General features: G+C 40.4%; 1 protein-coding gene across 5 annotated transcripts in view; it reads left to right on the top strand.

Annotated features, from left to right (window-relative positions):
• Window positions 1–23,553, top strand: part of EBF2 (EBF transcription factor 2) — a 184,078-nt gene extending 160,525 nt beyond the window's left edge. For 3 of the 5 annotated variants that reach the window (XM_032389108.1, XM_032389106.1, XM_032389105.1), the window contains 6 exons: window positions 7,204–7,292; window positions 8,605–8,670; window positions 8,754–8,931; window positions 10,419–10,604; window positions 18,248–18,415; window positions 23,150–23,553. In XM_032389108.1, the coding sequence (XP_032244999.1) occupies window positions 7,204–7,292; window positions 8,605–8,670; window positions 8,754–8,931; window positions 10,419–10,604; window positions 18,248–18,415; window positions 23,150–23,181 (719 nt within the window). In that variant the 3' untranslated portion in view covers window positions 23,182–23,553. The remainder of the gene's footprint in view (window positions 1–7,203; window positions 7,293–8,604; window positions 8,671–8,753; window positions 8,932–10,418; window positions 10,605–18,247; window positions 18,416–23,149) is intronic. The other 2 variants (XM_032389107.1, XM_032389109.1) reach the window with 2 other exon arrangements.
• Window positions 23,554–27,132: the final 3,579 nt, after the last annotated feature.

The raw sequence follows: 27,132 nt of genomic DNA, 5'->3' as shown, positions 1-27,132 counted from the left end.
TTAAGACATTCTATGTATAGCAAAGACGAAATTCTCATGTCTGAGTTTTCTCTATTGAATTCCCCCTTGATTAGCTTCTGTAATATTTAACTTCATGCCATGCCATAATTATTTAATAAAAGGTAAATATAAATTATATTTCAGTGGGGATATGACCTTTTACCTTAATGTTATGTTACTAAAGAAAGACATAGATAAATAGAGCCTATAGATCGAAGCATATTTTTAATTTACTCTGTTTTTGCCTTGCTAGCACTTCTCTGTGTCCCTGTCAGCCGAGGGCTTGGCAGCACTTCACAGCACCCCCCACACTCCGTGTGGTAGGAGAGGTTGTAAATTCACACTGATGATGGCGGTTAATGATCTGGTTGGCCCTTAGAGGCAGTGTTGGTGCTGGTCTTGGGCACCTCATTAGCTAATTGAGGTTTGCTTGGCTCACACCAGGACTGAAATGTCAGAGAACACCCAGGGAGGTGGGGGGAGGGAGGGGGATGGAGTGAAGCTGGGATTCAACATGAGGCTGAATCTAGCCGATGCAAAAGCAACTGGCCAGTTGGGAAGTCAGTTTGGAACCAAAGTCGAAGTGGTCCAGTCTCATCTCGATGTTTTGAAGGCTGAAAACTGGAGGAATTGACCGACTTTCCTTCTTGTGATTTGGTGTTGACTAAACAGTTTCGACTTTATGATTTGTACTTCAAAAGTGCACTTGATTAAGTGAAATTGTGTGTGCACATGCATGTGATTTTCTTCCTGTCCATATAGATGACTGTGTGTTTTTACCATTGTCTTCTCATCTGGGATACACAGCCCATCCCACCCCACCGTTTTTGCTATGAAGTCTGGCAGGGGCCTGCCAAAAAACACTCAACATCAGAAATAGATGAGTATGCCTAATCTACTTACTCAGTTTAAAACATGAGTTGCTAACCCAGTGTGGTCAAGATAGTCTGCTATTTCTGATTTGGGTGGGGAGTGAGGAGGGGAGGGCAGGCAAGATAAACCAGACATTACCCTTGCGTCCCGGTGGTTTCCTACCTAATGGGAAGAACAGTGGGTACAAATGTGGGATCAATTCTGTGCAAGAGAAAGCACCACCTACATCCCACCTCCGTGTGCTGATTAAGGCCTGGCTTTAGAGAATTCATCTGCAAGCGGCAGGAAGGACAAGGGAGAATGAGATTAGTGGTGGTCATGGGGGGACCCCTGGAGCTCTAGCAAGAGGGAGTGAGAGCTTGCCTGGGTGAATGGGAAGAAAGGACAAGGACAGTAGTGGAGACAACGGGGGCCTTGGAGGGGCTAGATTTTCTACTCCAGGGGACAGTCCCTTACTTTATAGCCAACACATTGTGAGCACACCCATATCTTATCATTTCCATTTTCTCCGTGTAAGAAAATTGGTACCGTAGGTAACAAAATGGTGCGTATTTGAAAAAAGATGAGGCAATGATTGATTTAGAGCATTTTGTCACTGGGTCTGTTCGCCCTGCAGCACCGGACAGCTGTTTGTGTTTGCTGATTGATACCAAATGGGGCCCTTCTCCCACACTCAGTGATTGAGAAGTCAGGCAGCCTGGCAGGGCTGCACTTTCCAGATCTGCAGACCTCTGCTAGAAGCTCCAAGAGGAAGCATGGGGAGGGGCAGAAGGGTGGCTGCAGGGGTGGGTGGAAGGAGAAGGCCGCACGGCCACTTTTCAACACTCTTCTCTGCTCCTCACCAGCTCCGGCCCGGTAGCTCAGTGCAGAGCGGTAGCCTTTGGCCCAGGCAGCTGTTGGCATATCTGGATAGGACTTGGAATGACATCTCTAATTCAGCAGAAAAGGTTAAAGCACAGGCCTAGGAGTTAGAGAAGCCAGGGTACAAATTCCACCTTTACTGCCTGACACAGTACTGAAAATGGAGATAAAACCCAAATCGTGGGATTGTAACGAGGGTTAAATGAGCTAACCTATATAAAAGGCTTAGCATAGTGCCTGTAATATAGCAAGCCTTTGGTAAATTCTAACAGTGGCAATAACGATTTTCATTATTGAATATTATAGCCACTAAAATACTGTTATTAAAGAAAAAGCCCCAGAAACTGCTGACATTATAATGCTAAGTGGGAAAAAAAAAAAGTTTACAGAATGATTCCAATTATACACACAGCTATTCTTACACGTGTTTCTGGGTAAAATGGTAATTTGAGTCCACGTGTTTAATCTGCCCTCAGCTCCAGAGTATATCAGAGGATATTTTAAAGAAAACAAAAAAGAAAAAATAAGGAAAATCTAGTATTCATGTTTGAAGCTAGGCTGGTGTCATCAGTATTCCAGAAATTCTGTGCTGGTGTGCACAGACAGGCTTGTGTTGGACGATGTGTGAAAGCTGGACTCATCATTCCCCTCGAGGCCTCTTCTGTCCCCAGCTCACAGGGTAAGAACAAGCAACGCAGGCAGAAACTCAACCTTGAATGGAGAAGAGCATACCTAACAATGCTGTACCCAGTGAAGTTGTCATTTACACGTGAGGAAGACAGAAAGATATTCTCTTATTTCAAGATCATGGACAGGATTCAACTCTTATTCTTACTAATGCAACCTGACTGCTGGAGGATTGAACCAGTGATGAACGTAAGAATAGACAATTTATGGTATCACAGGACTCCTGGTCATCAGAGAAAGCTGTTAAATTAGAGTATCTCAATTACTGTTAACGTAACGGCAAAGCTTAATGTAAATGTGACAATTAGTCTAAAAGATACAGATCATAGAAAATCTAAAGATAATAATATTAGCTGAAGATGACAACCAACCAACCAAAATGTAAAAACGGAAACTGTGAGGTATGGAAATGAAAGGTGGGCAAAATTCCTTATATGTGGAGGGGCTTACCAGACTCAAATAATTAGAAAGAAATATTTTTAGAGAAATCTAAAAGTGCTGCCTTAAATTAAAATAGGATGTATATCTTTCTCATTACTAGAGAAAAATATATTTATTAAAAAACTATCAGAAATACAAGGAGAATGTGGAAGGATAAATTTAGAGTAGCAATTATACATATAATATGTTAAATAATAGGGTCAAAAAGATACATTAAATAATGCATTTAAAGCATTACTCATGGAACACAGACAAAACTCCAATGTATTAATTCACAAAAAACTTAAATTCCAAAAGACAGATATTCTGCAGGACACCTTTTTGAATCCAATGCAATGAACTAGAATAAATAATTAACTAATACCCAGGCATCTCAAAATTTTAGGATATTCTCTTCGGAACAAAGGGAAGACAAAATTAGAAATATGGCTATTCAGAAAGTTGCAACAAAGCAGGGCTTGGAGGGGGAGAACCACAAATATATTAGAAATTTTAGATATACTGTGTAGCATCTGTGCTAGGACATTTAAAATATCAATGAAATGCATGAGTTTTCTAGAAAAATACAAATGATATTGAGAAATAAGGAACGAACCTAAGGTTTCTGATTGGCAATCTGATGGATGATGGCTATTCACTCAAAGTTGGGTGAGCTTGGGGTATCTTGGGTGGGTGGAGTCTATGGGCCATCCCTGTGGAAATTTCCAGCCAATACCTGGACGGATAAGGTAGAATCGCTGGCAAGCTGTCTGGACTGGAGATAAAGATTTGTGATAGTCAGCATGACATGGAAATCATAGGGGGCACTGATGAGGTTCATGAGGGAGAATATAGAGCCAAACAGAAGACTGGCTTGGCAACGGGCATGAGGAGCAGCAGTGTCTACAAGATGGAGGAAGAGCGGTCCTCAAAGTGGGCTGAGACGACGTGGCTGGGGAGGTAGGAGTGAAACAGGGCAGTGCACATTTAGGAAAGGTGATGGGTGGAAGAATTTCCAGCAGGAGAGTATTTCCAGTGTCATAACTTGCATTTATGATAAGAATGGAAAAATTCTGGGGCGCCTGGGTGACTCCATCGGAAAAGTGACTGGCTCTTGGTTTCGGCTCAGGTCATGAACTCAGGGTCATGGGATTGAGCCCCAAGTCAGGCTCTACTCTCAGTGGAGAGTCTGCTTGGGATTCTCTCTCTCCCTCTCCCTCTGCTCTTCCCCACTTCCCCCTCTCTCTCAAATAAATAAATCTTAAAAAAAAAAAAAAAAAGGGAAAGTTCCTCTTGGTTTGGCTAAAATGTTACTGGTGACTTTGACAAGAGAAATTTCACAGACTTCTTTCAAACTTTTAGTCAAGAGATAATATCCATGCTGTGTAAGTGTTATAGAGCATAGGATAAAATATAGAAGGCTTCTCAATTTATTTTTCAAAGCTGGTATAAAATAATAATCAACCAGAAGCTGGCCAATACTATGCACACAATCCCAATTATTAATATGGGCACATAAACTCCCAGCAACAGTAATAGTAACCGATACTTGTTGAGTGCTCAGTAGGTGCTAGGCACTATTCTCAGTAACTTAATTGATTTAATCCTCACAGCAGGAATTTAAGAAAATATTAACAAATTGTATTCGGAAATATACTAAGCAAATGATATACCACATCTGTGACTAAAAGTTTAATTGTGAATATTGGGAAATCTATTATAAAATATAAGTTGGTTAAATGAGAAAATTTATGACTGGAATTTCCTAAAATTCTAACAAGTCCTGGTAAAAACCCTTACTGAAGCATGAGAACTAATTTGATGGTGAAATGTTAGCGTTATTCCCATTCAGAGAAAAACAAGCAAGAATATTCACCATCATCCTCATTTTTAGACAGTTTGGGACATTTTAGCCAACACAAGAATGAGATTAAAGAACTAAACGGAATTAATATACAGACAAAATATGTAGATGCTGTGAATGTATGATCCTAAGAATGAGCAGTAATAAATAATGACATCTGTCGGGGGTTTCGTTACAAAATAACAGATAGCTACCATTGGTTAAGAATTTTCTGCACCAAGAACTGTGTTGAGGGCATTATATCAATGGTTTCATTTAATTTTGACAGCAAACCCATGAGATGGATTTTAAACATAAGCTTACAGAAATTAATAGTGGAGCTGGAATTCAAACCCAAGATCTATTTGATGCTAAAGCTGATTCTTTTAATGACTCTGCCACATGCCACCACGCACTCCCCTCACACGCTGCCTGAATGGACATATAAAAACCAAAAGGGTTTCTAGACACTAGTAAAACTCTTAGAAAATATGATGAGGGAGTAATCATATTTACAAGAAAGATGATAAAAAGTGAAATACATAGCAAAAAAACAAAAATGAAATATAAAAAACTTATTACCTAGATGATAAGCAGTACACATTTTACTGGTGGAGCTAAAGGAGAAGAATTCATATATGTTTGTATATGTATATGCAAATACACACACGTATTTTGTGTGTGCGCGCGTGTGAGTGTGTGTGCGTGCGTGCGTACTTATGGAATTGGGATGGTCTTTCTACATATAATACCTAAGGACAAATTGGGATATGATATTGTAACATGGTGACAGAGCATTAAAAATATTAATATGTAAAGTGTTTTTACGAGTAAAAAAATAAAATGACTAATCCCCAATAGAAAAGAGTGCAGAAAGTATCAACAAGCATTTCATAAAAGAAAAAATTAAAATGATCAGCAAGTGAAAGAAAAACTCTTCAATCTCACTGATGAATAATCATATAGAAGTGACCACATGCATTGCTGGCGGCAGTATGAATTTGTACATTCTTCTGAGAAGTGTTCAACGGGATGTGTGTTAGTCCTTAAGTATAAATCATAGTTTTTGGTCCAGTAATTCTGATTCTTGGAATTTTCCAATTGAAATCATTAAAGCTATACACAGTGAATAATTATTGCTCTGATTTTTATAATAGTGAGAAATTAAGGATCCCGTTAAATGCCAAGCATTAGGAGTCATTTAAATAAATTATAGACCATGTCATGGAAAAATATGCAGGAATTTTAAATAATGTTATAAAAGAATAATTAATAACCTGGGGAAAAGTTTGATATATTGTTAAGTTGATAAAAAATAGGTTATGTAACAGTGTGAATAAGATGTCTCTGAATAATTTTAAGTATGTGTGTGTGTTTAAATCTGGAAGGATATAAGCAAAAATGTTAACCCAGATCGTCTCTGAAATGGTGAGGTTATGGATGGTTGTATTTTTCCCTCCACATTTAAATTTTTTTATAATTCTTTTAAACAAAAGGTGTTGCTTTGATACTTAGAATAACAGCAACAAATATTCACAAAACATATGTGCAAAAAAGGAAGATTAAAAAGGAAGTACACCCTCCTGTGTTTACTGCTGCCTAATGGGAGTGCAGGTGGTTATTATTTTATTCTTTGCATCTTTTTTCTTTACTTTGATCATGCATTAATTACGAAACTATAAAATTTAAACAACAGACTTTTAAGAAGTCAAGGAAGAGAGGAAAGAGAAAGGAGAAGGGACTCAACTCCAGAAACTCTTTAGCACAGTAGAAATGCTGAGCTAGGTCATTCATTCACTCCCCCCCTCCCTCATTTTACAATTGCGGACACTAAGCGCTAAGTGCCTACCATGTGCCGGGCACTGTCTTCCACAATGAGAACACAGTGGCAAAACCAAGCAAGTATGCGTCCTGATTCTATGACACTTTCAGCATATGGTGGAGCCTGACATCAAATGAATGTACATGTAGGAAACAGTAATTGCAAATTCTGAAAGTGTATTATGCATAAGAACAGGGCTTTATGAGAATAAACTCACAGAAGGTTTGTATATGTATGAACGTAAATATTTGAGAGAATAAGAAAAAGTGATAATTAGGAGAATGAATAGATGATAAAGGTATACTTGGGAAAGAGAAGGGGGAAGAAGGAAAAGCATGTAAGGGTAGTTTATTGTCTTCATAAAAAACTGGGATATGGGTGATTGTGTAATATTTCTGATTCTTTGAGAGTGAGCAGAGAATTGTAAGTTGTGTGCACTTAGGGCAGAAATAATAAAATAAGTGTAATCATCCTGACATTTTGAAATAGCATTCTAGTGCAAAGACATTAAACTACTATGAATTCCAAACTTATAAATGTGAATTAACCAATGTCACCTTTATCCTTAACTAATTGTATCCATTATGTATCAATTCTCAGATAATACCAGCACCTTTCTATTGCGGGTGGAAGACTTAATTAGAGGCTTTGTTTATGGCCATGAAACACACTCAAAAAGAGGACTTTTATTTTTCAGCATTAAATGAACCCACCATAGACTATGGCTTTCAGAGACTGCAGAAGGTCATCCCAAGGCATCCCGGAGACCCAGAGAGATTAGCTAAGGTAAAAAAAAAACACTTTGGAAATTGACAGGTGAAAACCTTATTATGGGATTTCAGCAAACTTAGATAAATCCTGCAAATTAAGTCCCTTTAAAATTACATTAGGCCCTGAAATTTGGCTAAGCTTTAGATACACATAAAATATCTCCTAACTCTGAGATATATTGTGATTAATATCTGAGGGAATAGGAAATCTGAAAAGTTGGTCCTATAAAACAGATACACTAGAAGTATCCAGCTTATGAAACATTGCCAAATTTATGAAAATAAATAATTGCATAATGGCTTAAAAATGTAAGTTCCCATGCCTTTGTATTTGAATATAATTTTATTCGCCTGTAATTGCCGGGACATGTTAATCCACAGTCAAGTATACATCAAGGAACTACCCGGTATATAGGTATTTAGTGAAGTGAAAAATGCCTCAATAGAAAATTTCTATGAAATGTTTTCCTTTTAAGTGAACTTGCTTATGACAATTATATCATGAATCTGGCCCGTTATTCTAGCTTTCTTCACTGAAAAATACATTAATTTATTAGGTATTCAATTAGTGAGACATTATTAAATTTTAACATCTACATTTGCATTTTGAGCACACACATTATCATATGCCGTGTTCTCTTTTCTGTTCTGTGAGTAAAATTCAAGTATCACATTTGCTTCTGCATCACACCTTTATTTTCCTCTTGGAAAAATCCCCAGCCCCACCATTAAATTAGATGATATCTGGAAAGTAGGTTAATAGCAATTTAAAAGGCTGTTAAAAACAGGAGGTGGAAAAGACAAAATGAGACGAAAGGGATTACCGATGACTAATTCTCTCTGGTTAAAGTGAACAGGGGGAAATATTATTGAAAGAATTCATCTTTATTAGAATAAAATTTTGCAGAAGGCCCTGCCAAGATAATTTCAGTATTACGAACAACTCCTTGGCAAGCAGCTAAACTCAGGTCAGTCAATCATTCTAAGAATTTTTGGCTAATTAGAGTTCCAGATTCTTTAATGGAATGGTCTGAAAGTTTTTAATAGCACTTCCATGACATTAGTAATTGTAACCAACTCCACCTATTTTGGTGGCGCAATCATGGAAGGAACCATTTTATCTTGATGAATTCCATGTCGATACATATTTAGAGAGGGATTTATGTGTTATATTCTGCCTGTCAAACCAAATATAGGACCTCGTAGCCAGTTATTTATATTTTAGGGAGGATGTCTGCACTTTTTATTTTATACATAATTTTCCTTTGAGTTGGCCATTTGGGGGTCTTACCTTTGCTTATACCTCATCCTTTCTGCTCTTTTTCTAGGAGATGCTATTGAAAAGAGCTGCAGATCTAGTGGAGGCCCTCTATGGCACACCACACAATAACCAGGTTAGGTGCTCCCATCTTACACTCTGTTGAGTTTGACTCTTCGTGCTGGATAAAAATGCTCACCTCAACCTGCCATTTTGTAGGACATCATTCTGAAGCGAGCCGCAGACATTGCGGAAGCCCTGTACAGCGTCCCCAGGAATCCCAGCCAGATCCCAGCTCTCTCCAGCTCCCCAGCTCACAGTGGCATGATGGGCATCAACTCGTATGGCAGCCAGCTTGGGGTCAGCATCTCGGAGTCAACACAGGGAAATAATCAAGGTACTACCCTTTCTCAGAGTCAAAATTCCAAACGTCTTATCCATTTACAAGGGTGGTTTTGCTTGAGCGGAGGGAGGTAAAGCTTGATTCACATACCATCAAAAAAGAGTGTCCCCAGATAAGCTGTGCAATCATATATTGGATTATCCCAACATGATCGGTGGTGTTTTGTGAGATTTGGGGCTTTTTAGGTCCCAGGTAGAATCCCTTTGATTGCAAATATTTAAGGTTATGATGAACTGTGACTTACTTAGAAATGTTTTGACTTCCTGACTTACAGGTATAATTTGACTAAAATGTGCACTTTTGCTATTGTGATTATCAGCCGAGGCAGAGTGGTTTGGTTTCCTTTAGTGACTTCTGTTTGTGTATTGTCTCATATGCAAACGCAGAGCAACACACTTTCAGTTAACTGTGCTTTTCACACGTGAAGTATATCGCGTAAAGATTTTTGTCTCTGAGGTTGATTTTATTAAGGTGCTAAGCTGATCACGAATCGTTTTTTTTTAAAGGAATAAATTTCCTAAGGATGCCCCTAACCTTAGTTTTATTTCCAATTTCATTCATCCATTGGAAGGGAATTCTTCATTCTCATGCCCAGGGTGAGTTTTTCTTACAGAAGGGTGGGTGCGGACATATGATTGCTTTTTTTTTTTCTTCAAATTGAGGTCATTTCTTAAATAGCTTTAGAGACTGTTATCCAAAGCGGGTTATTTCAGGATGGGTTAAGTGACGTCTCTGTGCTGGGGTTTCAGAAGTATGGGAAGGACTTGTTGTCCCTTCTCCATCCCTCCCACAGACCAGATCTCTCTGCGCTCAATTGCTGATGCTTCCACATCTTTGGCCAAAGAATAGCACATTTAGATGAACTTAACAACAATTTTTAAACAAGATGTTCCCCACTCCCACTCAGGGCATGGTAAAAACCTTGAACTAACATTTCCAAAGGTATGATCTGCAGGGTATGAGTGGCCCTTGGGATGTTATTAGGATGCCTTTTGCCCACCATTCCCAGCAAAGAGACTGTGGTGTGCTAAATTTGGGAAACACTAGGTTAGCAAAGTTAAACTGGTTTGTTTATTCTCTAGGTCCCATGTAAGTGAATCTTCAAGGAATGGCTACAGTACACAACATCTGCCAGGCTTTACTTGACCACAGAACACTTGCCTCAGTGATAGCCATTAAGATCTCATAGGGCTCTCATGTGTTAGGAAGATTAGTCATCACTCCTTGGTGTGAGCTGGAGATGTTGACTGTAAAAGGGAACAAAGAGGAAGGAGGGACTGTCAGGGACATGGCCTTGTGTAGGATGGGGAAGGGAGAGGAGGATATAAAGGCTGAAGACAAACCTAAGACTTTCCACCTGCCCAGGAGTGGCTTGGTGGTGTTCTATAGTCTGGGGACCATGTGGGCCCATGCCACCGTATTTGGCCTGTGCTGGACGTGTGTGCCGGTTCATTTATCTGCGCTTTTTCCTTGTTGTCCAGGCTACATCCGCAACACAAGCAGCATCTCTCCGCGAGGCTACTCTTCCAGCTCCACGCCTCAGCAGTCTAACTACAGCACCTCCAGTAACAGCATGAATGGCTACAGCAACGTCCCCATGGCCAACCTGGGCGTCCCAGGATCACCAGGATTTCTAAACGGCTCCCCCACAGGCTCCCCTTATGGAAGTAAGTGCCCTTTCCGTCTGTCTGGCTCTCTCTGTGTCTCTGTCCCTGGGTTTTACTCTTCAGCCTTTTGAGGGAGAGTTACACCCCTACATCTTACTGATTCGTAGAGGAGTAGCCCAATTTCCCGAGGAAATGTCCATCCTGCCTTTTGTTCTTTTCCCTTAGCTAGACTTTGGTGCACTTAGTTGCTCAAAGCCTTCTGAAGGAAAGAAAAGGAGTGAAACTATTTGCTTTGTACAAAGAAAGGGTAGATGTATGTGGCAGGTGTGGATGGGGCTGAGGAACGAAGATTCCATCTCAGTTAACATTATGCATGCTCTTCATTAGACACTTTCAGATGTAATATTTTCTTTAATCCTCATAAGAACTTTCTCCTTGTTGTGGATGAGGCGGTTGAGGTGCACAGAGTTAACTCATCCAAGATCACACCGCTAGGATAGAGCAGGGCCATCATTTGAACACAGTTTGTGGCTTGGTTATTTTGTGTCACACCACGCTCCTGTGTCCCTTTGTTACATGACCCTCCCTTCCTTGTGTACCTTCTGAGAGATGGAATTTAGCTGCTCACGAGAGAGTGATCTGAGATGGACTTCTTAATCCTAATCTGGGCTAGCTAGATATCCTATGGGTTTGTGAAAACTCATTTGGGTTGCTTTGAGGGCTAAGAAGCCTGAGAGAATATGTGTCTTCAAAACTACCTAGGGAACACTTCAGGCCCGGGGAGAAGCCACCATGGAGAGTCTGTGTGAGTGGGTGGAATGTTCTTGAAATGCTGGCTCCCATTGCCAAGGCTCTAGAGCAGACCCTCTGTTCACCCAGGGTGGTTCCCTCATGCCAAGAACAAGAACAAGTCAAGGACAGCACACAGCCATTTCCACCACAGCTCAGGGAGTGATACGCCAAGGATCTGGAAGCTGCCTTTCTCAGCCTTGTTGGTTCTCTAGGGACACACACCCTAGAGTTAATTCTGGGTTATCTATTCACTTCATTACCCTCAAGAGTCTACTCAGTGTGATAAGGACATAGTAACCAAGTAGCAGAGGTATTAGAGGCTGGTTCTTCTGCTAAAACTAAAATCTTGTTGCTGCAAAGACATGAGTTCTTTGTTGTGTCATGTCAGATGGTGGGGATCAATTAGATCAGAGTGGTCTAGATGAATAAACTGGTGCTTGCTCAATTTATTTCTTTACTTGTTTTTACCTTATCTTGTTCTGAAAATGTTTTGGGAGATATTAATAGGGAGATAAGTGTTATGAAAGTATAAAATAACAGCTATAAGAAACTGGGATAAAAGAAAAAAATATGGATAGGAAAATTAGATGAATCCAAGGACTAGTCTGGAGGCCTTCAGTCTATTCAAGGGAGCCATCCACTTGTTTCAGAGGCTTACAAGATGGGAAAGCAAAGAGAGAAATACTATTTGTTGTAAGATTTTATGTCTATATAGTTTTGGGGGGATAGCTCAGGAGAAACATGATTTTTCTGTTGCTGAGACCTTGGAGAGACTTATCCCATGCATAACTGTGCAGAGGGTGCCCCGTGTGCAGAAGGGACCACATCTTCACGTCTTCAACAAGTGACACAAGGGCAGGCGAGCTACTGTGTAAAGGATGTCACATAATGACAGTGACAACAAGAAGAGTAACTCACAACCGCATTCCACTTTGCAGCCTAAAAACCATGTTCAAATATAGAGTCACAACAACCTTATGCCATGGCTATAATCATAATTATTACTATCATTTTCCCTTATAAGATATGAAGAGTTAGTATGACTTACTCAAGGATTCATAAATAGTAAAATTACGACTAGAAATATGTCATCAGATTCAGAATACCATGTTCTAAAATTATTCAATAATTTAAGAAATATTTCATGTTTTTATAATATATAATTAGGCTGAACACTATAGAATTACTTTTTTTTTGTTTCTCCATATGGTAATTTCACATGTTCAACATACTTTTATGAATAAAAATCTGTGTATGAGGTTGAGCCATACAAATTGTCATTTTTGTAGATCAAAAATGGTCAATATAATAATATAGTGTATAGTGTGGTGAAGAGGGAGAGAGAGCAAAAGAAAGACAGGGAGGGGTGAGAGAGAGAGAGACAGAGATAGAGAGACAGACACAGAGAGACGATGAACAGATATATGAATATGTCCACTGGGTAACTGCTTGATGTTTCTTACGAGATAATTCCTTCGGTAGGGAGGGGACCTTCCCACTCCAGCAAGTGACAGCTTCCTTCCACTAGTCTTTCTCGATCATCCAGTCCCACTGCCACAAGGAAAATGATAGCACCCAAATCTTCAAATCACCCATTAAAACAAGACAACATATGCAGAATAGAAAGAGGCGCCCTGCCCAACAGGACGGGGAAACACAGCAGAGAACCCACTCCTTGCTTCTACTGGGTCCGTGTGATCTCTTGCACCTTTATTTTCTGAAGGAGGGTCTGAAGAAGTCGTAAACTGGGAATGGATTCCAAACAGCGCCTTCATTATGATAAAATCCCCTACTGCAAAAATACTGACTACCCCATGGAGTTCATTATAATAGCATCTGACCTGTATTTCTAGCCAGCTAAGTCTTAACTTCTCTGGGAAATACAAAAAACAGCCCAGGGGAAACCATTTTGTCAGTTCTGTTGCTTGTGTCTAAAAACACCAGTCTACGATCTTGCGTTGTCTTTTTCAAACTAGTCTGATGCGGCCAGGCCATGCCACGGAGCAATCCCTTGCCAGAGTCATTCAGAAGAAATAAAAGCCAAGCCTCTCAGTCAAGTTGATTTGCATCACGGCCATTCTGATGCAGAGTATCAGAAACCTGCATCTTTACTGCTTTTGCTCTCACACTACTTCAAAAAAGGCCAAACAGATGTTTTTTCAATTTCACATACAAACTTCACTTCCTGGAGGTAGCAGTGTGTGCCAAGTTCCAGCTCAGTGCAAATTTTTATGGCTGAATTCTAAACCCCTGACAATAGGGGGTTATAGTGAAATGCTGACAGACCCCTTAGCGCCAACAAATGCAATGGCTCAATGCAAAGGAGGATATGGTGCCCGGTGAGTTCCAACTGGGACTGTGCAAGCCAGTCAATCCTTATAAGAAGAAAAGTGGTTTTTCCTTAACTCCCCATGTTCACAGAGATTTGGGGGCCAGACGTATTTGCCTTTTCTTTGGCCTCTATCCGTAGAAAGAGAGAGATGTCCAGAGAAATTCTCAGTTGCAAGTATATGTGATCAGCTTTCCTAAAATGGTGTGCTCTGGTGTCCCCAAAGATGGTCTACTCGACAAACTTGCAACACTCATGGGACCACTTCTTCCAAAGCAGAATCACCACCAAGCAATTCCAAATTTGGGACAGAATCTATACAGAAATCCAACCTGTGTTCAGGGATTCCTACTTCATTTACATCATCTTAGGCTATGCCCTGGGGTGCAATATTTTTATATTTTCAAAATAAATATCAAGACATTTACTCTATTGTAGAGTATTAAATGATGATTATAGAAAATTTAGAACATATGGAAATAGTTTCAAAAAGAAAGCGTACTCCCACCATAAAAAACAACCTTGTTAACATTTTGACATATTTCTATTGTCTTTTTCTCCAGCAAAGAAAAAAATCCTATTACAATAGTAACATTCTCATTATGCACAATTTAAAAAGCATGTAAATGTAAAAAAGAAAAGAAAAATGACACACTCTATTTCTGTGCGGGCATGACTATTGTTAACTTTTAAAGTATGGCCTTCCAGCTATTAGATGGATACGTTTTGGAAATTGCTGTGTCTACTCTGATGCACACCTGATGGGATTCTGCCATGAGATCAATGAAAGAGGGAGTGGAAGAAAAGTGGCAAAATCATCAAAGTCACAGATATGAAGCTAGGCTCCATAAAATCTGTCAATGATACAGACCTGTATCCTAAGAATGGAGAACAGATATGAGGAGTGATGTTTGCTTTGTGAAATTCACTGCAATCAATAAGCTTTTCCCAGGAATTTGAGAATTTATTAGTCTCTTTGCTTTTTTTGTAGCAGAAAGGTCAAAAGGCAACCTTGTTTGCAGGTAGTAAAGCCTTAAATCGAAGAGGAACATTAACAGGCAGGAAAGCTGTTATGCCTATTGTTAAGGGTTATATTATTTTTTTACCCCCCCAAAATGGAGAGTTTCTATTTGTTTATTTTAACAGCTTTGGTTTCTGCTACATCAAAGTAACGCATGTTCATTGCAGAAAACTTTGAAAATATGGACAAGTGAAAGGAGTAAATTTAAGAACATTCATAATCCATTGGCCAGAGAGAACACTGTTAAAAGTTTGGATGTATATCTCATCCTTCTAAACTTTTGCTTTGTATGTTTTCTTAAAAAATAAAATTGGGCTTGACGTACATGTTATGACATAATTTGCATTATTCATCTGAGGAGGCATATCTTTCTGAGTTGTCGAATATTCTTCTCCAACATTAGCTTTAATATTTGCATAGCATTCTATTTTATAGATGGAATATACTTTACCCTGTTGGTCACTTCCGTTTTTTTCCAGTTTCTCACAATTGTAAAAATGCCCTTGAATCTATTTTTTTTTTTTTCAAATTTATGATTATCTCCTTGGGATTAATTTCTCAAAATTAAATTACTAGGTTAAAAAAATGCATATTTTAAAACACTTTGATTTTAAATACACATTGCCAAAATCCCCCCAAAGAGATGAATGCTCCCCTTAGGAAAGGAAGAGTATCTGTTTCCCTGCCCTGTTCATTTCTTCTTAATCTTTGTCAATTTGGTAAAGTGGAAAGTATCCTCTCGTTGCTGTTTTAATTTGCATTTGATTACTAAGCAGTTTGAACGTTTTTAGGTCTTTCGGTCATTTTCATTCCTGTTTCCTTTTGTGACTTTGTTTTTCCTATCCTTAGCCCACTTTTCTTATCGGGATGTTTTTCTTTTCTCTAATTAATTTCTAAAAAATTTATTAGCTATCGAGGATATGAACATATCTAAATAATTATCAGGAAGATTTTTCCTAATTTGTCGTTTGCCTTTTCTATGCGTGTTACGGAAGTTTTTTTGTCATGTGGCCAATCTTATCTTGTGATGTTCTGAGGTTGAAAGGATTATGTAAATTATATAACCTTCCTAATTTTTCTACTAGAGCCTTTATAATTTTGTTTTAGCAAATAACTCATTAATCCACTTACACTTACTGTAGTGTTTAACACGAGGAGGCGCTTTAAATTTCCGTCTCCGGGGGACTTGTGTATTGTTCCCATGCATTTATGTCCCCATTAATTTGAAATGTCGCCTTTATTAAGTTTCAGTTCTCATATATATCCAGGTCTGTTTCTGGCCTCTTTTTTCTCCAAGGATTTGTCTGCCTATTTCTATGCTAGTATAACACTGCTTCGCAGATGTAGATTTTTCGTTCCGTTTTAATATCTGTTAAGATAAATGCCTCCTTAGTACTTTTGAAGTATTAACAAAACTTTCTGGCTCTTACACTGTTGTCGCTTTTTAAATAGATAAACATAGAAATTGTGTTTGTTGACATATACAAATTAAAATTCCTTTTGGGATTTTGAATATAGTCGCATTACATTTTAAATTAATTTGGACCTTAGTTTTAGCATTTTACAAAAATTTTGCAAAAACTATTTTAAATGGGCATGTTGTAGCTCTGTGCTTATTCAACTCTGCAACAGTTGTTTTATGTCACTTAGTAAAGTTTGAGGTGACTCTTCTACTAGAAGAGGCAGCCACATTTGACCTGATGAAGCCACTTTAGGTTGAGGTCTGTTATTTAGAAAAGAAATATTTGTAAAAGTGAGTGCTGCACTGAATATAAAGGGAATCAAGTGTGTATATGTAGGCCTAATCACCTTACAAACACCCTCCTCTATCACGGTGTAGGAGGGGAGGTGGTGCTATTGCAGACACAGAAACCAAGGCGCCATCTTGGTGCCTGCATGGTTCACATAGCATGGCAGAGATTGGACTGTTGTCGGAATCAGGGCCTCCTGAGTCTCAGCTTTCCTTTGGTCTCTAATTCTGTGCCTTACACAAAGGGGAAAGGTCCCCGACCCCATTTCGTTGATGCTAAAGCCAATGTTAAAGGAGGAGACTTTGCTTGAGTGTATGAATATAATCCACTCCCAATGTTTAACCCTGCATCCTATTCTATAATAGTGAGTTAGCCCAATTTTTTCCTCATTTTCATCTTCAGGTTTTATGTGAGATTCTTCCAAGACTTTATCTTCCTTTCCAATTCTTTTGATTCGTGTTACTTGAGGAAAGACAGAGATGTGCTCAGATGCTTCCTTCTGCATAGCTCTTTAAATCAGGACTTACCTAAGCATGAGCAGTTTTTAGATAAAGCTCTTTATTTGAAGTCTTTGGTTTTTCTATACAAAACATCATATTGGAGGTATGCTATATGATTGCTTTATATATGCAATTGTGTGACCATAGTGCAAAGTATATCTTTATAGTGAGAGGGGAGAAATGGGGATGGAGTCTTACACAGGTCATCAAAACAGTTGACCTTCAATTCACCTTGTACTTGGTCTTTGAACCGTAAGCCACACTCATGTCCTCACTTTCAAAATTTACTTTGTGGAGTAGCTGGGTCACTGAAGATACGAAGCAGAAGTTTGCACTCCCAGCCTTGACCATTAGGTTCCAGTAATTCTTGTACCAAGTTATGTGACAGTTCAGAATTCTGGAGAATGTGCTAAAATAAGTCTCTGGAACTTGACCTTATTCCACAAGATGCTGTATCTGACAATTTTACCCTTGTGAACTCTAGTTTACCCCTTACTTGAGCTAGTTGAACATAGAAGATAAAATTATCTTCTTGTATGATGTAACTTGGTAGAGTATCTGACATTAAGAGGTAGGGCATTTCATTGTGGAAATTGCCTTTATTTTTCTTGGAAATTACAACACTTAGCTTTTGGCTTCCTGTAAGTAATTTTATTGTTAATATTGGTGTTTTTTCTGCACATTACATCAGAGGGGTCTGACTTGCAGCTTCATTTCCCAGGAGCTCTGAAAGTAGAGAGAGAGGGAGGTAATCTAGATGTTAATAAACATTTACATTTAATGAGGCAGTGGCCCATAGAGATGGCATTCTCAGAGATGTTAACCCCATAGATCAAACCTCTGGAGCCCTGAGAATTGCCAGGGAAGCATAGAGCTCCCAGACAGGACTCCTTTTTAGGGTAAAAAAGCGGTTTCCATTCTTGAGTAGATTTGATGATTTTTCAGATGTTGGTCTAAGTGTTCTTTGTCAAGCTTCTACTCATGAACAAAGACCTATCATAGTATTACCTCCTGCTGCTGCCTTCCTGACTCCCTGGCAGAAGAGCACTCTGCCTGCTGAGTCTCCCTAGCACTGTGTACATTCCTCCAGTAGGGCTGTTACCCTAATCATTGTTTTGTTCGTATGTTTCCCCCACAGGGCAGGGCAGGGATGCTGTCACATTCAATTTGTTTTAATTCCTAGAATCTAGGACAGTGCCTGGAGTGAATGAGTAATTTCTCGATGAATCTGTATAGGTTGTGTGTCCTGAAGAAAGAACTTAACTCCTCAGTTTGTCCCTTCCTAAGAGGATTGTGCCTTTGCTTTCCAGTCATGTCATCAAGTCCCACTGTTGGATCTTCTAGCACGTCCTCCATCCTCCCATTTTCCTCTTCAGTTTTTCCTGCTGTCAAACAGAAGAGTGCCTTTGCCCCTGTCATCAGGCCACAAGGCTCCCCTTCACCTGCCTGCTCCAGTGGCAATGGAAATGGATTCAGAGGTAAGCAAAGGTCCCGCTTTGGTACCACCATGATAAATGGGCCACCGGGCCAGCAAAGTAAGAGCAAACAGCACAGCATCACTCCCTATCTCTAGCCATTTACTTACAAAGAGATGCTTTGGTGTTTCCATCATGGGACACAGATGGCTTGTAGAACTGAGCTAGTACACCACCTGAGAACAAGATGGGGGAAAACAGAGAAGTCGGACAGCTTTTCAAGATCATAGAATTAACTATGGTAGAGCATTATATACCCTCCAGGAGTGTCTGGACTTCCCAGACCTTTGCTTTCCACAGGGCCATGTCACGATTTCCCAGAAGGTGCCGAGTCCCATCAGATACCACATGGTGATTGCTGCTTACCTGACGGGCTTGCCCATCTGCAGTACATAGCTATTCCCATGGCATACATGGACAGAATCCATCAGGAGCAACCAGCACATTGTGAGAATTCTGGTTACATGCCAGTCAGATTGATAGCAGGTGTCGGATCAGGGGTGGAGCAGGGAAGAAAGAAGAAAAAGACATACACTGTCTAAGTACAAAAATTAATATCACCCATCAAACCCATTTTTGAACAATGCCTGAAAATATAGTATGACACAATATAACACAAATGTGATAAGTACATGAGAATCTAATCATTTCACTGTGAATGGGAGGCAGCTGATGGCAAAAGAGCAAATTGGAACCTGCTGAACACTATGGATCCCGACGACCCACATTATTGTTAGGCTCTTCTTTGAGTCTTGACATGAAAACATTCATGACAAGCAAGTGTTGGATAAAACCAAGGAGGGCAGAGGTTGGGTTAACCCCTCATGGATCAAAGCCTCTGAGGTCAGCAGAGCTGCCGATGAGCTGTGCCATCCCTGGGACGGCATCTGCCTAGTAGCTTTACGATTGTGCATAGACTCTTGATCCTCTGGGTCACCTGTGAGGGTTCATCTGCCAGTTGTGGCTGAGCAGAGCTCTGGGAGGTATAGTAGGTTCCTGTCCCATTCTACCATAAGAGACAGGGGTGTCTCCTCAAAGTCAAGTGACTTCAGAGAGAAACTGTGAAATGGGAACTGAAAAGCCAGCACTCACAAGTGTCCCTGAAAATTCTTTTACTTCCATCTAGACAAAGCAGCTGGGTAACATGCTACCCAATGTGTGAGTAGTTGGAAACATCTGTCTATTTGAGGGGGAAGAATTTCGTTTTCATCTAGATGTCTGATCCTTAGAGAAACAGGCTCCGCCTGTAGCTCAGTGTCGTCACCTGCCCCAGATCTCCTCAAGGACCATTGGTCTCTGTCGCATCCCTGAGAGATATGCTCATAACTTCTTCTATGAGTGGCTTCATCTCCAGACTGGGAAATGTATGCAAATGTTAAGTATTTGCTGTATCTTTCCCTTCTGCATGCCCACTTCAGTGACGATGTCTCCCCTTTCTAAGTTCTGTGGTTTTAGTCACGTCCCTTAACAAAGTGGGGGCCCCACAGGTCTCGTTGGGGAAATGCAGAGTGGAGGGCACCACAAAAGGCTAAGAGGGAATGCAGGTGGAGGCGGAAGTCGGGAGGGATTCCTTGTTCCAGGCAACCCTGGCCAACATTTTCAGCTTCACTTTGAGGAGAAAAAGTATAACTTGATTTCCACTTACCACCCCTCCCTCACCTCCTCTCTCACTCAGTTGGGGAAGTTGAGCTGGTTGTTTCAGCTTCTGGGTCGATACTGTCCAGAGAGACTCATGTGTGGAGCCTCCTGGCTTTTGCCCCGGGGGATGCCAGGACGAATTTTTCACTGGCTCCCATGGCCTGGAATCCCTACCCTGCCTGTTGCTGCATGCCCAAGTCTTGCTGTGGTATTACCCGCTCAGGGTTGAGTTGGCCCAAAGAGCTGGAAGGGTCTTTGTGGTCACAGTGAGGTTTCTCTGCGGGGGCAGCAGTAGCCAAAATAGCCATAAGACCCTCTCTAGGGTCCTTGGCCATGTGAGCTCCTGGTCAGCACAGGTCAGAATAAAGAGGCTGAGGAAGTATCTGTGGGAGTGACGATGTCATCAGTTACACGTAGGCTCTGGGATCTAGTCTCATTTCTATAGAATCACTGAGAAGTCCTGAGCCTCTTTTGGATCCTACAATTCCCTCTAAATTTCTCTGGTGATTTGAACCTTAAGAAGAAAAAGGAAGACAGGGAAAGGAGGGGGAGGATGGGGGCAGCACCTAAATTAGGAGTGCAGACTGCCACGTTTCCTCATTTTGCATCAGGTGGCTAGAAGCTCCAGGTCCAATGCTACAAGGTGTCCCACTGATGCATAGAGGGAGAAAAACGAGCTGACATCAAATGCTCTCTCCAGCCATAGTCACTGAGTGAAGGAATCCTGGGATTGCAGGGGTGATCAGCACAAAGCTTCACCTCTTTAGAGACAGACAGTGGGAGAGTAAAAGTGTGGTCTGAAGTGCTGGGGTGATCACAGGCTGATGGAGAGGTTCTTCTCTCGACTTATAAGGTGAGATGGTCTCAATCATCTACAGAGGCCACGTGCCACCAATCCTCTCTGAGACTTGCTGGTTTTGAGCACCACGTGCAAGATGCCGAACCAAGCGCTTTACATGAATTATCTTGCTCAAGCCTCACATGTGACCGAAAGGGGAAAGTCATACCATTATCATCATTTTTAGTGAAGTCGTTTTCCCAAGGCCACACAGTAAGATGACCTCAGACATTTTGACTCCAGAGCCTGTGCTGTGACAGCCCACTACCTCTCCAAGGACAAGAGCAGTGCAGTTCCTCTCCTCACCCTTCACCCATACCTGCTTTTCACCTGGACCAAAGGGGGGTTATTGCCTTCCCGTGAAATGCCAAAGGTAGAAAGAAATTGGACAAAGTGCAGTTCAGCATGCTTCCCTTCCCCACCAGTGAACATGTTTACTTTTTCTCCAGTTAACTTCTGCTTTCTGTCTGTTGGCTATGGTTTCTACAAGCAAAAAGTCAGGGTCACCACGTAGCAGAGATCCAGCCCACCTAGTGCCTGATGTGAGAGTAGAAAGAAGGAAAATATATAAAATCTGCTGGTCTTCCGGCACGCACTGGATCTTCTTCTTTGAGCGGCTCTGCCCTTTTAATAAGCTCCTTAGGTAACTCTCTGAGGACCCAGAAAAACGAAGGGGCTGATGAGTTTTAAGTGTAATAGACAAGTTAAAGTTGAAAATGTGAACCAGAATCCTACCACCAGAGAGCTGTACGTGCAGTGTTCACTGTCCCACCTTCTACCTCATTTATCAGGCATTTTGCAGTGATGAGTATAGATTGTGGAGATAATATTATGCACTATGTGCCTGATTCATTTTCCAGCTCCCTCCAGGAAAAGAAATATATAAAAAAAACAAAAAACAAAAAAAAAACTCCTACACTCTGGGATAATTACCAGGGTTGCTATGTCTCCAAATCATCGGGGAGTGTCCAGAATTGAACTGCCTTTATTGAAAAGTTACATCGATTCAATATATAGTAATACAGGCAAAAATAATTAAGGCTTTGCTAGCTGTGTAAGACCTTAATCCAGATCTCACAAACATTCAATAAAAGCTGTAGAGAACTAGAGAACTAGATGGCTGACAATTTTGCCTGAGAAGACTTAGCTGGCATGGAGAGAAGGGGCGGAGGGAGGGGAGAGGGGAGGAAGAGGAGCAGGGGGAGGAGTAAGAAGTGGGGTTGGGGCAGGCAGGAAGAATTTTGGCCATTTGCTTATCAGCTTAGTAAGCACCACTCAGCGAAATGCTTCTATGATAATTGATAAGCTCTAGATGAGCCAGAGACAATAAAACTCAAGGGATCAAATACTAGATATGGTTTGAAGTTTTGACGAAAGGAAACTACTCGGCCGATTTCCAAGAATGTGGAAATTCTATGGGTTCCTCACCTGAAAGCCAAGGTCAGAGGGGTGCATTTTGCTGTGTGATTTTTTCCCCTTTGTGCTGATGCTGCTCTGGGGAAGCCTTGGACCCGATGCCCCCCACAGGTATTGTCTGTGTCCTCTTCACTAGATGGAGGAGACATTGGGCACTACCAGGGGATGGAAGGGGTAAAGAGTGGAGATTGGGTGACTCCCAAATTAGGAACTAAATTAAGTCTTCTATTCCAGTGGATCATCATTCATTAGTGAACAAGCATTACATATCAGCAGTAAAAGCCAAAGGAAGATGAGCTAGTTAGGGGAAGAAAAAAAAAAAAAGCTCATCACATTTCAGCTAGAATGGATAGAAACCTAGGGTGCATAGAAAGCCTTGTTTGTTATAAATGATGCATGGAAAGTTACTCAATGGCTCAGCACCTGGAGTTTTCTTTCCTGTTTCAACTAAGTGATTTGAAACCATATAATCTAGAAATTATGATAGTCTAATGATGAAAAATAAATATATCGCAAATACATTAAAACTTAGCTCATGTGTTTATGTCTATCATGTCAAGTATACAACCCATTAATATAAAACAAGACAAAACATAGCTCTTGGCCTCCCCACAAAACTTCAACAAGCCTTGTTTATATTGCAGTGATTCTGTAAGGCTTCCGTGCCGCTGACAGGCTGTGTGCTAGATCAAACCTGGAGAAAATGGGTTCCCACATCAGCTGATGCACCATTTCCCTGGGTTGTACCAGACTCTGTCAGTCCCCAGCGCTGCCCCTCTCTCTGGGTTGGAGACATAAGTGTAAACATCTCTGAGTCTCATTCCTATACCACTCTTTCCTTGCAGCCATGACCGGACTTGTCGTGCCCCCAATGTAAAGAAGAGGAAGAACTGCTTTCTTATAGCACAAAACTACTTATTCTGATGGACCAATAATGAAGAAAGCACTAGGAGCTCTTTGGGGAGAATTGTGCCCCAGAATGAACATGACGGACAGATTTGGGTATGCAAGGAGCTGCATTTTACCTGGTCTCATGTTTCTCATCTAGCTCTCATGGTGGCTACACAAACTGACCCTCTTGGGGACAAGGACAAAAGATGTCATTGACATAGTCAGTGCTAAGAGCAGAAATGCAATTCTTTGTTATGAACATTATCAGAACCACCTTCCTATGTTTGTAAAATATTTAAGAAAAAAATTGGCAAACAATTCATGCTTAATATTTTGGATACTATTTGTTTTTCTTTGTAGGAAAAAAAAAGTTGAAAGTTTCTATTTTCTATGAAGCCTTTCAGATACCAATTTAGTTTATGCAGAAAAAAAAAATTGAACAAAACAGGGTACCAGCATGGAAGACTTTCTTAAACGAAACCTGAATTGAATGAAGAAATATTGTTGTATGTGTGTTTGCTTATAGTTTAATCTCTTTAAAAAACAAAAAAAAAAACAAAAAAAGGGAAAAATTTTAAAATGTTTTACAATTATTTAAATAAATAAACGTGTAACTTATTGTAAGTAGAGGTAGAAATTAAGACCTTTTCGGAAGAGAGAGGAATTTCTCTTCCTGATGTAAAATGAAAATGATGCAAACCAGTAGTAACAAGTTTAAAAGGTGTGTGATTATTACTGCAGTTACTTACTAGACTTCTATCCCCCATCCTGCATCCCCCTCTTTTTTCCATCATTTTATTGACCCAAGAACATGTACCTTATATAGATTCCTGTAGAACAGCCCGATGCAGAAACAGTGATTCAGTCCATGCACGTACACAAATACTCAAACTCATCAATTCATTCCCAGCTCCGTCCACTTTCTAAATAGTCTACATGTTCCTTTTGGTATTCACTCTTTGTGACTTTTAAAAAAAAATTGTATTAGCCTTCAACCTTCTCCTCCGAGCAGTGCAGAGATTTCCCATGTTGTAGTGTGTCCCAGGCTTTGCATCCTGGGTGGAGACACGTGTCTCACCTAAAAGAAGAGCCAAAGCCGTGTGACTTTCCCCACCGAGGGGCCCCTTTGGAATTCTCCCTTGACAGAGCCACACGTGCCCTCCTCTTTTGTGACCTGGTTGAGCACAGAGGTGTGAGCCCCACAGAACTTCAGAGACAGGATTTAAGGAAGATGATCCTGTTTCTTGGACTCTTAAGCATGAATCTTAGAATGTCCACATCCTTTCTTCTCTTTGCATATTTCCCCTCTCCTGGCATTCAACTCTCTTGAAAAAAATATGTATCTTCCTTAACACAGTTTCCAGGCAAGAATGGGATGGTGTGTGGAAGAGGAATGTTAAAAGCCCTAAAACCCTCTCCTAATATTCAGAAAGATGGAAACCCAGATTCTTAGCAGGGTTAGCGATTAGGGGCATCTGTGTTCCAAGCAGCACAGTGACCCAGGGTTGCAGTGGGCTCTCTATACTTCTGGAACCAGCTCTTAGGCAGAGAAATGTTGCAGGAGCTGCTAAGAGTGGCTGAGTCTTGAAAGTCTGTGTGATCCTGAAGATGTATCCAGACTTATTTGGATTTCCAATAAGGATGCCATTTTTTCATAGTTGGATGTACAATAAGGGTTCTCCTTGTTGACTCATTGGTACCATAGTATAGTCCATATACAGATTTCGGTTTGGGGTTCTAACAGTAGAAGTTGTTGCAGGTCTCATGGAAAAACATCTTTAGTGCATCTGAGCCAATTTTAGATGACTTCACAAATCCCACCTTCCTTCTGTTTGTCCTGTTGATACCTGCCCACAGCTATCCAGCCCCCAACAGTCTCATTTGCCTTCAACTATTCTGGAATGACTCAATATGACCCAAATATTTTTTCTATGTACACGAGAATCCAAGGTTTGGGAAACCTGGCATGCTTATAATTACTGCTGTCAGTCCTTTGTGGTCAGGTCTTATAGCACCAAAACACAGGAAACACACGAGAGAAAGTTCCCCCGTGAAAAATCCGATCAAAGGGGAAGCATGTGCAGAATACGAACACCACCATCCCAAAGTGAAAGCGGAACAAAACTAAGCATGTTTAGACCTGGATTCAAGCCAATCCAACATAAGGAAATGTTTTTTTAAGTAGCATTGCTTTTAGAATCTGTGAATTTTGCTCTTGCATGAAGATGAGTGCAGTACTGTCTTCAAACTGAGTGTAGAATTTGTTGGTAGCTTTACACCAAAAAATGTGTGTAACTAAATACCAGACATCCTTGACCATTCAACTAGAACCTTGGCAGCAACAGATCTATTTAATTGTACAAATGTGTGTAAGGATTATTTTTAGTGTACTAATAAATTAAAAACAAAGCTACTCTGTCCTCTTCAGTCTTGCTGTTGAATCATTCCGGTCCCAGGTTATTTTTGTGCCACTTGAAATACGAGTATTTCTATAGGTAACTACAAATTCTATCCTATCTTTGTAAGAGGAGCTGTGTAAGATTTTCCATTTAAAGGGACAATTTACTTCATTATTTATCTAATTTTTTTTATAACATCATATTTTTTTTCCAGTTTTTCTTTGCACATTTCAATATGCATGGTTTAAAAACCATTATCCTCTCTACCTTTTGTACAGTAAGGTCTCATTTTCAAACTGTATAGTTTCATTTTATCATTTTGCTTTGTCAGTTATATACAGTATAAAGTTGCTATGCACAGAGCTTTTTGTAAAGACAGCTTTTTTGTTTACTGTTTTTAATGGTCTTACTTATTAAAGAATATCTTGTTTGTAAAATGAATATGTCTACTTCAGTTTTAAACTTTAAATTATCCTAACGAAAAATAAAATTTTTGTACTGTAAAAATGATTGGAACTTTGCCTTTTTTTTTCCTGAAGTGAAAAAAAGTTTGGGATTTGTTCTTAAGTTTGGGGATTTTCTCATAACTGCTAGTCCCTGAGCTCTGGTTGAGGAAATCTTACTACAGCTTTTGCTTACATGGAAAGTGTTCTGAGGTGCTCACTTGGAGGAAAGAATATGTTTGACTTTAGGTCATCTTTCTGTATGTATTTACCTATATATCCATCTGGTCAAATTCCTTCATAAAAAGTCAAAAGGATCCTACTTCCTAGGTTGGTCTTTGGCTGTATGGAATTCTTGAGGTAGGTGGGTAGTCTACTTAGGTTTGAAACTGCATGTTGAAAAAGTGTTTGAATTGATCCATCAGACGGTGAAGAATTGGAGGCTGGACTCAAGGGCTCAAGGCCAATCTTAGATCACAGGAAGAGAGCAAGATGCAAATCCCTGGAAGGGAAAGATCCATAGGCAATGGCTCATACAGAAAGATAGAAGGGCTGCAGTAGCTCGGAGAATTCAACTATCACAGAGGATTGGAGTGGTCAGAGAAGGTTCCATGGGGGAGGCAGGGCTGGACAGGCCTTCTAAGAATGGTAGGAATTTTGTGGCAGACGTTGGTAGTGAGCACTGCAGATGGGAAGGCCATCACGAACAAAGTCCTATAAAAAGAAGTTCACGAAGCACATTTAGGTGAATGTGATGCTAAATGTCATTTTCCAGCAGACTGTTCACAGGCACACACACGATTGGATTATCTCATTTCTCTCTACAAGGGTATAGTTATCTTGACAACACATAAATTGTGTCCCTTGCATGAGTGGATGAGATGCTCTTTCTGAGCACTACTCTGAGAAAGCCCCCACTGCTGTTTTGCTTTTCTCTGTGAAGAATAGCCCTCTGCCTAAACAGTGCTCGCCCTTCTCATGGGAAGGGGCTTGCTCCTGATGCAGCCTGATGTCTTCTCATCCTTCAGGCCTGGGTTCAAGTATCTTCTACTCATGGAGGCCTTGGCTGACCTCTGACCATGCAAGTTTCCCACT

The sequence above is a fragment of the Phoca vitulina genome, unplaced genomic scaffold, assembly GCF_004348235.1.
Source record: "Phoca vitulina isolate PV1807 unplaced genomic scaffold, GSC_HSeal_1.0 scaffold53, whole genome shotgun sequence".
Lineage (NCBI taxonomy): Eukaryota > Metazoa > Chordata > Mammalia > Carnivora > Phocidae > Phoca > Phoca vitulina.
The sequence above is the reverse complement of the archived record's forward strand: the minus strand, read 5'-3'. Positions and strand labels throughout refer to the sequence as shown.